We start from the raw sequence: 12,003 nt of genomic DNA, 5'->3' as shown, positions 1-12,003 counted from the left end.
GCCTGGCACCATCCAGGACTGGGATCACAGCCTGGCACCATCCAGGACTGGGATCACAGCCTGGCACCATCCGGGATTGGGATCACAGCCTGGCACCATCCGGGACTGGGATCACAGCCTGGCACAATGCGGGATTGGGATCACAGCCCGGCACCATCCGGAACAGCAGGATTGGGATCACAGCCCAGCACCATCCAGGGATGGGATCACAGCCCGGCACCATCCGGGATTGGGATCACAGCCCGGCACCATCCAGGATCAGGATCACAGCCCAGCACCATCCGGGATTGGGACCGCAGCCTGGTACCATCCAGAAGAGCAGGATTGTGCTCTCCCCCACCCAAGACCCTCTGGGGTATCGTCTGATGGAAACAAAACCCCAATAATGTCCCAAAACGGGGACAGGCTTTGTGAAAAACGGGCTCATACCAAAACTTTAGCAAGTAAAATACAGCGCAGCCAGGACACCCAGTCCTGATGGGAAAAAGCTCATTTTGCTCCTACCCTGGCTTAGCCAGGACTGGATCAGCCCCACAGTCAGCTCTGGGGTGCAGCATCTTGGGAGCACAAGCCACAGCACCCCATGGCACAGGCACCAGCCAGGGGAGATAACGCTGGTCATATTTCAGAGTCAAAATAAATTTTTTATCCCTGGCATTATCCAGCAGCTCCAGTCCTCCACCCCAAATAATTCTCAGCAGGAAATGGGGAGGACTCAGGTACCCACAGGACACATGACATGCTGCCCTGGCAGTCAAGTGCAAACACCGTGCAGAGTGAAACCATCATCTGACCGTAGCAAGATGTGGCAGGGGATGAACAGAGCTCTCCTGCCATCAAATCCAGAGTTTTCATTGCCTCCCAGGAGAAGGGATGGAGGCAGAGGCTTTGCAGTTGCACACCCCCAAATTATCATGCCCAAGACCTCTCCTCTTAAATGCACAGGAGTAAGATGCTCTTTGTCTGCACCAAAGGATGAAGCTCTTCACACAGGATAAATGGTCAATGAGCTGCTGTAAATGGGGAAACCGAGGCACAGAGGGGATGTGGTGCAGTCCCAGCAGACTGGCAGCCAGGGATCACCCCAGGGATGGCAGCAGGCCCAGGGGGCTGGGTGTGATACAGAACCACAGCTCCCGCAGATCCCACCAGGGTGCCATTCCTCCCCAGCACCCCGAGCAGAGCCAGCCTGCCACCTCCCTGCCCCAGCTGCTATTTAGGGTGCTTTCCTTGGCACACTCCCACGGGAGCTGCTTCCCTCCGGGTGCCGGCACGCACGGGGCACAGGGAGCACATTCTGCACCTCATCTAAAATCAGATGCACTTCTCAGCCAGTGAGATCCTGTACACAGCACCCCACAGGCTCCCAGGCGAGGGTAAGGGATCCAGGATCATTTCCATCTGCAGGGGGCTCAGATTCCCCGTGGTGGGATGCTACAGGGGCTCTTTGGCACTGAGGAATCCAGCTCAGTGGGAAAATCCAGACAGGGAGAGGTCCTGTGTGCCAGCACCCCAACATCTCATACTGATGGGGAACCCTGCCACACTGGAACACCAACAGCCCCATGGCCAAGCCCAAACATCCCAGGATTTCACTGGGAAAACCTCTTCCAGCCCAAGCAGAGGGGAGCTGAATCCCTCTGTAGCTGCACTTGGCACATGCAGAGGGCCTGGGGCACTGGCAAACATTGAAAGTATTTCTGTGCATCACACCCCGGAGATGATGACAAACCCCGTCCCTGCTCCTCTGCTCCCCACTTCTGCCAAGAGACACTTTTAGGAGAAATATCACTGATTTCTCAGCCCTGATAAAAGCTGATTGGAAGAATATGGAAAGCAGCTCCATTAGAATTCTCACCAGTAGTTTGTTTTAGTTCTCCAAATCATTTTAAATATTGTATTTAATAGAAAAATAATTTGCTCAGCTGTAAGAAACATCAATTTGCAACTTGAAGCCTTGTATATTAGCCAGAGAAGCTAATGTGTAAACATTAGCAGCTCCAGGAACGTGTGGGGTTTGGCCAATGCAATTCCAGGGAGAGAGCAGCCAGATATTAAGACGGAGGATTTGCATAATAAGTCACTTATGCCTGATAACCTCAGTGTTTGGAACACGCAGGACTAGAGAACAATATCCATCTGCCAGCAACTGCAGAAGACAAATCTCCTTTTTTTTCCTTTTTTTTTTTTTTTTTAATTCTTGACTGGTAAAGACTCTTTATGGCTTTTACCTGCAGGTCCCCAAGGAGTTGTCAAACTTCCCACAGTGAGTACTCAGTCCCAGCAGCCTCCAAGGAACCCCAGGGATGGGGAGAATTAGCAAATCTGGATTCATTACAGGCATTTTGAAGTAAACGACTGGGAAAATACAACTCCAAAGGCTTTGCAATGCCACAGGGATGGCTTGTGCTTGAGCAAGGACCAAGTGTGCCATACATCACTGCATGGTGAAAATGCATTCAAAAGCAAAGGGGGAATAACTAATCTTGCCAGAATCATTCCTTGGGGCAAACCCAGCTGCCAACTGCAGCTCCACAGAGATCAGCACTCCTGGGGCCGGGGTGCTGCATCCCCCTGCTGCAGGCAGCACCAGCAATGTCTCCCTGGCTGCTCTGGGGATGCTGGGGACACAGCCCAGGAGGCTTCACCTCCGTGTCCAGAGGGGATGTGAGGATTTAACATCCCATCCAAAGGCTGCTGGTGCCCAGCACCTGGATCCAGCGAGTGCTGTTCCCAAGGAAGGATCAGCATCACTCTGTCACTCGAACCCTGCTCAAGAGAGGTCCTGCAGCACAAAAACACCCTCAAGCTGAACAGCCAGGAGGCCACTAACCCACTGCACAAGTGCTTTAATAATGAACCATCACTTAATTAACATCATCAGCGCTGCCTGGTGGACTCCATGGGAAAAAAAACAAGGCAGGAAACCTTTGGAAACATCCATCCTGCCATTATCGATCACACCCGGTGCAATTACAGCTCACGGGCTGCAGAGCTGTGCGACACCTCGGGGGAAAAAATGGGAACAAGTTAAAATAAACCAGAAAAGGCAAGGGAAATAATGCTCATTTCTCCCCCTCGCTCCTTTATTACTATCAGGTCCCCCAGGTGTCTGCTGAGGACCATCCACTCCTCATGCCAGGAGCCCAGAGAGACCAGGCCCGTGAGCCCCAAGGGGCACACACTGCTTTCAGTGAGGACACAGAGATGCTCCCATGGCAGGAAAAGCAGCTGCCCTGGGACACATCAGTACCATGCCAAAGCCCTGGGGGACTCCAACATCAGCTGCAGAAATCATGAGAAAGAGCAAGTTTCCCAAACCAAGCCCATTCTGCAGGGGATAAGAAGGGGGCACCCCTCAGCCCCCCTCCCACAGCAGGTCCCGCATCTCTGCGGTGATGGATGCAGGAGCTCCCGGGACGGAGCCTGTGCCAGGGCTAGGAGGGCCTTGGAGGCAGCTCCAAGGATCACTGATGGCATTGCAGGGCAGAGAACGGAGCCGGGGAGCCCTTGGCCCCAGCAGGGACAGGGCCACAGCATCCCAGCCAGCCCTAGGAGGGATACAGGTGGGGACAGGAGGAATAAGGCTCAGTGCCATGCAAAATCCAGGCCACCATCCTCCTCCTCCTTCCCTGTTCAGAGCCAGGAGCAGCAGGGTGGGCTGGCTGACACCGTGTGACATGGGCACAGCCATCAGCAGCGCCAGGACTCGGCTGAACCTCTGCTGTGGCACACAGGTTAAGGGCAGGAGCCCTCGTGGGAGCAATCTCAAGGAGCCGTGTGCCCAGCAGGTCTGTCACAGCTCTGGGGACACACTGGACCACGCCAGGCACCCTTCAGGCCGTGAATTTGGCTCAGCCATCCCCGTCAGTGCTGGCTTGGGCATCCACCTATGCTGACCTGGAGAGCCCTCAACTCATTCCAGCAAAAACTCTGGGATTGTACTAAGTGTGCAGGAATAACTGAAGAGTCCCTGCAGTGTCAGAAGTGCACACAACACCCTGCAACCCCATGGGAGAACCATGAAACCCCAATACCCAGCACTTCCACCTCCTGCCCCAGACAGAGCCCACCTCCCATCCCCAACCAGCCACCATCCCATGGGAAGGAAGGCAGGACACAGCCTCTCAGACAGAGAAATGTCATTCAGAGCCGGCAGGTCCCCCGACAGGAGCCTGGGTGAGAGACTAAATAAAAAGTTCAGCTGATATAAAGAAAAATAACCCAATGAGGAGATGCAGTGCTTTAGCTTAATATTGTTATAATCCAGAGAAAGCAGGCTGGTTGCTGGCTGCAGAAAATCAATGGGATATTATCACTCAGCAGACAGATGAAAAGACAGTAAAAATAAGAAGAAATAATAACAGAAGTAAGAGAGTCCTTGGGAAGAGCCCCAGAAGGGCAGTGGCTGAACCTGCACCACAGGAAGAGCTCAGAGGCTGCCCTGGCATTGAGAGGCTTCCAAAGTCCCTCCCAAGCTGCTCCTTCCCCAAAAATACCCTGGAAAGCTCCAGCACCCACCTCCACAGGGGGAAGAGGCAGATGCCCCATTGACACCATAACCACAGAACCAGATGTCCCAGTGAGAACTTTGAGGTGCCAGGGGTGCCCAGGATCACCCACCTGTGCTAATTCAACAAACCACATTGAAGCACCAGGTAATTAAGGAAAGAGCATTTATTATATAATTACCCAGGGTGTCAGCATACCTCTGCTAACAGGCAGGATGTGCTGGCAGGGAATGAGGACTTGGCACCCAAGGGAGTGTGGGGCTGCCAGCAGCAGGGAAGGACTTTGGAGAAGACACATCCTTGCATGGATCTGCCTGGACTTCCTGACCAGCCCTGAAAATTGCTGCTGTTCCCATCACAGCTGTTGGAGGAACCCAAGATTCCAGGGTCACACAGCACAGGACAGAGAGGGGCTGCACCCTGAGGAGCCCTACAGAGCACCCCAAAACCACAGAAGCTCCATAGACACCTCCAAATCCATCCAAGCCAAGGAATGCAGTTTGCTGTAGCCCATCCCTCTCCCTGCTCTCGCCTCCCTAAGCAAGTGGCCACAATGTTCCATCCCCTCAAGAGAAAAGCCATTCCCACACCTCCTGTCAGGACACAGCAGCAAGACCCCTCGGGCAGCACCCCAAAGTCAAGCCTCACGCTCTGGGGGAGCAGCTGGGCCATGGTGAGTGATTCATCTCCTCTTCTAGACTGGTGACGTCCTGCTCTGGGGAGCCTGCCCCAGCTGGTGTGCCCCGCAGCTGAGGGGCCCGAGCCACTCCTGCTCCTTGGCTTGGCCAGCTGGGCTAATCAGGCTGAAGGCCTCCAGCACAAAGCAGCACACAGCTCCGATGCCCAGGGCTCACCAGGGCTGGTATCCTGAGCAGGGCCGTGGGGACAGTGGCCTCGTTAAGACTCATCAGGTCACTGATGTCCCCGTCCCTCATCCTCACAGCATCTCCTGCCTCTCCATCCCAGCCACAATCCTGATTAACTTAACGATGTCAGGAAAGGTTGGACCCACACGGGGAGTCCAGGGAGCCAAAGCAGTTATTGGTCAATTTAGGGCTCCCCAGCACCAGGACAGCCCTGGAATCAGCAGGGATGGACCCTCTGGCAGTCCAGGATGGCTGCAGGGAGCTGGGGGGGCTGTGCCAGCACAGCCACCCTGTCATGGGTGATTTGACAGTATTTTTCAAGCACAATTTAAAAAAAAAAAACGGCATAAAAAAATTGTATACGACAAAAATACTCAGGAAGTTGCTCCAGCTGCAGCATACTCCCACTCCCCAGCTGCAGTGCAATGCTCTGCTCCACTGCATCCCTGTCAGGGACAGGGGCTCTCCCAGCCCCAGCCAGGGCCCACCCTGGGTGGGCAGTGGGGTCCCCAGGTAACAGGGGAGGCACATCCCTGCCCTGCCTTCAGCAACAGGGCTGCCCAGAGTCCCCCACCACCCCTGCTGCAGGACACTGGGGTCAGCCAGTGCCAAAAGGGGGCCAAGCACCCTCCCTTGCCCCCCTCCTGTTCCACAACATCGTCAGCACTTTGGGAGGCAGGAAGGTCAGGAAATAAATTTATGGCCAAAGCCAGTCAAGAGGCTTCTTCCAGCTGTGAATCTGCCACACGGAGTCAAGGTGACTCACGGAGACTCCACTGGGCCCCAAACTGCAGGAGCATTGCATTCGTGGCATTCCCACTGCAGCCCAGGCTCCTGTGGGAGCCAGCAGCACCCCCAGAACAGCCCCTGCAGCCCTCAGCACCCCATGGCACAGGGGCTGTTCTGCTGTCTGCTCCTGCAGCCAGCACAGAACCAGCACCCCGATTTGGGGTCTGGCAGAGGCAGCCAGGGACAGGAAACAGGAACAGCCCCAGGCTGACTCGCCACAGTCCACACTTGGATTCCCTCTCCAGGTGGGAGGAATTGGGGTGCAAAGCCTGGGCCCCTTAAACACGTAGTAAGCACATTCCCCCAGCAGTGCCCAGGCAGGAGCTGCAGAGCTGGGCTGCGACACCCCGGCAGGACTTGGAACAGCACACAAGCAGCTGAGAATGAGCTGCAGCCAGCAACCATCCAGCAAGCAGGAACAACACTTCTGATCTTAAAAAAAAAAAAGACATAAAATAACAGCTGCAAAGGGCAAGTGACATTTGAGCCCCCGGTGCTGGCAGCAGGGAGGGGCAAAGGGCTGCTCCACAGGCAAGGGCTCCTCTGCCTTTGCCTTGCAGCAGCTGGAAGAGCTGGACTTTGGCTTTTGATCCAGGCAGAGGGCGCAGAGCCTGCCGCTCCCAGGGCCAGGAAAGCAACAGACCAGGAACACCCAGGAAAGCGCCGGTGACAGCTGCCAGCTCCACAGGCACTCCCCAGAGCCGCCCTCCACCCCGCAAACAGGAGCAGATCCCCAGGAGCACTCCAGGCAGGCAGACACCCCCTCCCCACCATCACCCACCCACAGCCACCCCAGCACAGGGGGGAAAAGCAGCAGCAGCTCCTCCAAGCCACCTGCAGTGGAAAGGAAAAGCTCCATCTCCAGGACCTATTTATTTTGAGGCTGCCAACGAGGAAGCGATTAGCTTCAGGGGATTAACTGTTGGGAATCCTTCTTGTCCAGAGGGGAAAGTCTCAGTTTCACCAAGTACAAGGAGGGATCTCCAGGCTGGAATGAGAGAGCAGGATCAAAAGAATGCTGCAAAGCAAATCCCAAGCTGCTATGGGAGAGAAGAGGTTTGGGAATCTTGACATTTAATCACTCAGTAACCAAAGGTTTGCAGACATGTCTAATAAGACAATTATAGTGCATGTTAATAATAGATTATTAAAAAGCTTATTTATGGAGGTTTAAGCAGGCAGATGGTAGGGCCATGGTGATAAGGCTCTCTCTTTCTAGAGCCTGTGCTACCTCCCAGCTCCCAGAGATGCAGCAGGGATTCGCCTTCCTCTGCCTCCAGCTCCCTGCCCTTAACCCTCACATGATTGCCCAAAGCAAAGCAGCAAACCCCTGCAGAGGGACTGCAGCCAGGAGAAGATTCTTATGGGGCATTTTGGGGTGCTCAGAGCTCCCAGCCTCTCTGCAGAGCAAGGACTGGGTGATGAAGTAATGGAAAAGTTCATCTCAGGTGCAGTCAAGGGAAAAACCAACATCAACAGGCAGCAAGGAGTTGGTCACAGCCAGGACAGGGTTAAAGCCACCAACAAACACCTGCCTTGGTTTTCCAGGGGGTGTCCCTCCTCCCCCAGAGCCCTGATCCCAATAGACTTTATTCTGGGAAAGCTCCCAAGGAGGCTGGAATAGGGCTGGTTTGTCTTAGTTTGGATAACAAAGGGGAAAATGCGCATTTCGGGCCAGGAGGTGATTCACCAGCATCCCTGTTCCCGGGGCCAGGGCAGGTCCAGGCACCCAGAGGAAAAACAGAAAACAGGAGCTCTAGAACAAGAAGACGGTAAAAATGAAACAAATGCAACTGCAAGTCTCGATAGGGAAGGAAAAAACCCAGACATTGCCAGGCTGTACCATGGAGCTGCAGATCCAAAGCCAGAGGGACAGGTCCATCCAGGAGCATCAGCATCACTCTGAGCCTCCCTAAATTCTGCTTCTGCCTCATGGACGGTAAAAATCCACCACACTCCAGTGTCCCTCTGCACACACTGGAGAGCCGAGGGCTCAGGAGCCAGAAACCTCTGCCCTGGGCACACTCGGGCATGTCAACAGGATTTTCCAGAGCATCTCGACACAGAAGCCTCAAGGGTGTTTGCACTGTCTGGGTGCTCTGGGAAAGGGCATGGCATTCTCAGGGCATTAAAAACACACGTAGGAGCAAACAAGAGAAAGAGCTTCCTCCCCGGCACGACAGAACAGGCAAGAGGAAAAAAAAAAAAAAACCCAAACAAAAAAACCCCACGAAGCCTGAAACAAGCTGACAAGGAAAATGTAAGGTTCTCGCACATTTTATGCACTTGGTGAAGGCGGGCTGGGGAGAACAAAAATGCCTTGGCATCGGAGAGCACACAGCCAGCCAAGCGGAGGGAAGCAAACGCCGGGAAAAGCGCTGGAAGGGCAGCATCAGGCACCTGAGCACTGACCCTGTCCCCCAGCAGCAGCCGGGGCCATCTCTGCTCCTGCACCCCCCGCGCATCCCCTGCCCGTGACCGTTAACGGGCGGGGGCTGCCCCGCCGCCGACCCCAATCCCCGCCCCGGGAGCGGCGTCTGCTCGGCGGCTGCTGCCATTGACCCGAGCGAGCCGGCCCCGCCGGGGTCACCCGCGCCACCTCCTGCCGGCCCCGCCGGGGTCACCCGCGCCACCTCCTGCCGGCCCCGCCGCGCCGGGTCAGCGTCACCCGTGCCACCTCCTGCCAGCGCTGTCGCGGGGGACAGGGACAGGGACGCTGGGGGCCCCGTCCCCCCGCCCGGCCCCAGCCGGTCACCGCAGCCGGCTGCCACCTCCCGCAGCAGCCTGAGAGCCTCCGGAGCCGCCACCAACGCCAGTCCAGCGCTCCCTGGCAGTCCCAACCTCCCAAGTGGAGGCTGCAAACCCAAATATTTTATTTGCTTAATTGCTGCAAACGAAGTCGGAGCCGAGCGCAAACAGCTTCCGCATAATTCCGGCAGGAGGGCCACGCAGCAGCGCGGCTGTGTCCCCATCGCGTGTCCCCGCCGCCGAAAACAGCCCCGGAGCGCGGGCTGGGACCCCCGGGCAGCTGAGCAGCTCACCGCTGAGCTCTTGGGTGCAGCACACAGAAGCAGAGGTGCACCTCACCATGGAATCATTTGGGTTGGGAAACAGCACTGAGTCCAGCCATGCCCGCAGCACGTCCCCAGGTGCCACATCCACCTTTCCTGGCAGGGAAGGCAAGAGGGAGGGAAATACCGGAGCCTGCACAACCTCCTGCCCCCGGCGGCTCCTGGCCACGGGCTTCCAGCAGGGAAAGGCTCCTGCCACAAAGTGCCCAAGGAGGAGCGATGGGGCTGCCAAAGGCTGGTGCCAAGCACAGGTCCCCATCCCAGCCTGCCGACACCATACGATCCCCTGCACCCCTCAGTTTGGGGGGTCAGCCAGTGCCTCCCAACCTCACCCAAGTCCCCTCCGTGACAAGCACAACGGGCCGGCAATGACAGCTCAGTCACTGTGAAACCTTCATGAACTACAAGAAGTTGGAGGGCTGCAGGAAGGAGCAAAGAACACCCTAAGGCCGTGGTGGGCTGTAACCAGGGCATCCTGCTTTCTCCCTGTGCCTCACTTCCCCCACCTGTAGAAGGGACCACCTACGCCCCTTCTTCACAAAGGCACAGCTAAAAAAACCCCATCTTCTGAAAATATCCACCGAGACAAGCAGTGTGTCCTCCCCAGAGGCCCAGAGCACGTGCAAATGGCTCCAATATATTTCTCCTAGCCCTTGCCCACTGTGCAGCCCCAGGGATGAGCTGGGCAACCTCCCCGCAGCCGGCCAAGCCACACCATCAGGATCAAACAGCAGATCCAGGTAAAAGCAGCCTGCAGTGGAGCAGGGGGGCTGGCAGCAGACCCCTCACCTCCAGCTGGATCCAGTCCTTTCAGCTCCACTGCGGAGCTGAGCCTGCTCTGCATCTGCCAGGGAAACGGAGAAAACGCACTCCTGATTTACTCCAGGAGCAGGCTCGATCCTGCCCTTCGCCGATGCCGTTCTGCAGGGAAGGGACCCCATCGAGGGAAAAGGGTTTGCTTGGGAGGGGACCCTCCCCACAAAGCCACCCCAGCCCCCGGTGCTTCCCCACCTCTGCCCCTCCAGCAGCTCAGCCCCGAGAGCCAGCACAGCACCACGCACCAGGGCTGGGCAGCAGCAAACCCCAAATCCCCCTCTGAAACCAGGGCGGGCAGAGGCCCCTTACTCCACCAGCCCCCATCAGCTCCATGCCTCAGTTTCCCTTTTGCCCCCTGCTCGGCCCCGAAGCTCAGAGCAGAAGCACACAGCCTCTCCCCCCAAAATACAAACCCGTTCCCTCCCCATCTCCCCCACCCTGCAGGAGCCGGGGGAGCCTGAACGGCTTCGCATCCCCCCACCCACCGTCCCTCGATCCCCCATGTACGGGTCAGCCGCCGCTTGTTTTCTGCTGATGGGTGTCACTATTTATAATCTTTGGAGAAATGCCACTACCCAAAAAAACAAAATCAATGCACCACCACAGGGACTGTGTGCAGGTGAACAGCTTGGATTTAAAGGTAAAAAACCAAAGAACTAGGCAAAAATACACTTTAATGTGTATTTAATGTGATCAGCATCACCCAGGAGCTGGGAGCAATAGCACCAGGGAACCCTTGGAGTGAGGCACCAACTCCCGTGGCTCCGTTTCCCCGAAAAAGCGCTGGCAGCCCCCGGTAGCACCTCGGGAGCCCCAAATTCCCATTCTCCGCAGCGTCCAACCCCATTGCCAGCCTCCCGAAGGGACTGGGAGCCAGCCACTCGTCGTGTCCCGCACGCCGCACCAGCTCTCCCCGAGCCCCTACCCGGGGGTCCCGGGGGGCGCAGGGCTCAGCACGGGTAGATCGGGGGAGGAGTGGAACATTAAAAATACGTAAATTAATCAAATTAATCGATCGATCGTATCTCCGTACAACTGCCCCAATACCCCCCCAGCAAAACGAGAGCCGGGAGGTTGCGATCGGAGCCGCCACCTGTTCCTACCGGAGGGTCCCCAGCTTCCCGCCGGAGCCGCCAGTGAAAGCACCGGGATCCCGCCGGGCACCGGCCGGGGGGCTCCTCTCGCCGTGCTCCCCCCGCCGCCACCGGGGGAAGTTTTCCCTGCCGGAGTGCGGCGGGAGGGGGGGGGGGGGGGTTTGGAGGCGGCCCCGGCACCGGCAGCGAGCGGGAACCGTGGGGCTGCTCTCGGCGGAGCATCCCGGGGCTGGGGGGCGCTGCCGAGACCCCCCGGCCGCCGCACTCCCGGCAGGGAAAACTTCCCCCGGTGGCGGCGGGGGGGGGGGGGGGCGCAGGCGAGAGGAGCCCCCATACCGGTGCCCGGAGGGGACGGAGGCGGGATTCTGGTGGTTTCACGGAGGACAGGGGTCCCGAGGCGGTTCGGACACCCTCCGCTGGGAACAGGTGGCGGTGGGCCGGGCGGGACCCTCCGCGCACCGGGGTCGGTGGAGCCCCGGAACCGCACCGAGCGAGCAGGACCCCTCTCCCCGGCGCACACGCAGCGCTCCGTTCCTACCGGCGGGCGTCTCGGTGTCCAGCGCGTAGACCCGCAGGGCGAGGGCGAGCAGCAGCGCCCGGGCGCTCCGCATGGTGCGGCCGGTGCCGGGACCGAGGGGGGGCGGCGGGGCCGTGCCCGCCGCCGCCGCTGCGCGCCCGCGGTTCCGGCGCGGCGGGGGCGCAGCGGGGCCCCCGTGCCCGCCCCGCGCCTCAAATACCAGCGGCGGCGGCTCGCGCCCGCCGTGACGTCACCGCCGCCCGCGGGGGGGCGCGGGAGGGGGGGGGGCGCCGGTACCGGGAACGGCAACGGCGGGCGGGGCGGCGGCGCCCCCTGGCG

General features: G+C 58.1%; 1 protein-coding gene across 4 annotated transcripts in view; it reads right to left on the bottom strand.

The window, feature by feature from the left end:
• Positions 1–11,772, bottom strand: part of PTPRU (protein tyrosine phosphatase receptor type U) — a 57,211-nt gene extending 45,439 nt beyond the window's left edge. For all 4 annotated transcript variants that reach the window (XM_063177532.1, XM_063177533.1, XM_063177534.1 and 1 more), the window contains exon 1: positions 11,686–11,772. In XM_063177532.1, the coding sequence (XP_063033602.1) occupies positions 11,686–11,758 (73 nt within the window). In that variant the 5' untranslated portion in view covers positions 11,759–11,772. The remainder of the gene's footprint in view (positions 1–11,685) is intronic.
• Positions 11,773–12,003: the final 231 nt, after the last annotated feature.

Source organism: Melospiza melodia, chromosome 27, assembly GCF_035770615.1.
Source record: "Melospiza melodia melodia isolate bMelMel2 chromosome 27, bMelMel2.pri, whole genome shotgun sequence".
Taxonomy (NCBI): domain Eukaryota; kingdom Metazoa; phylum Chordata; class Aves; order Passeriformes; family Passerellidae; genus Melospiza; species Melospiza melodia.
This window is presented reverse-complemented; position numbering and strand designations above follow the sequence as displayed.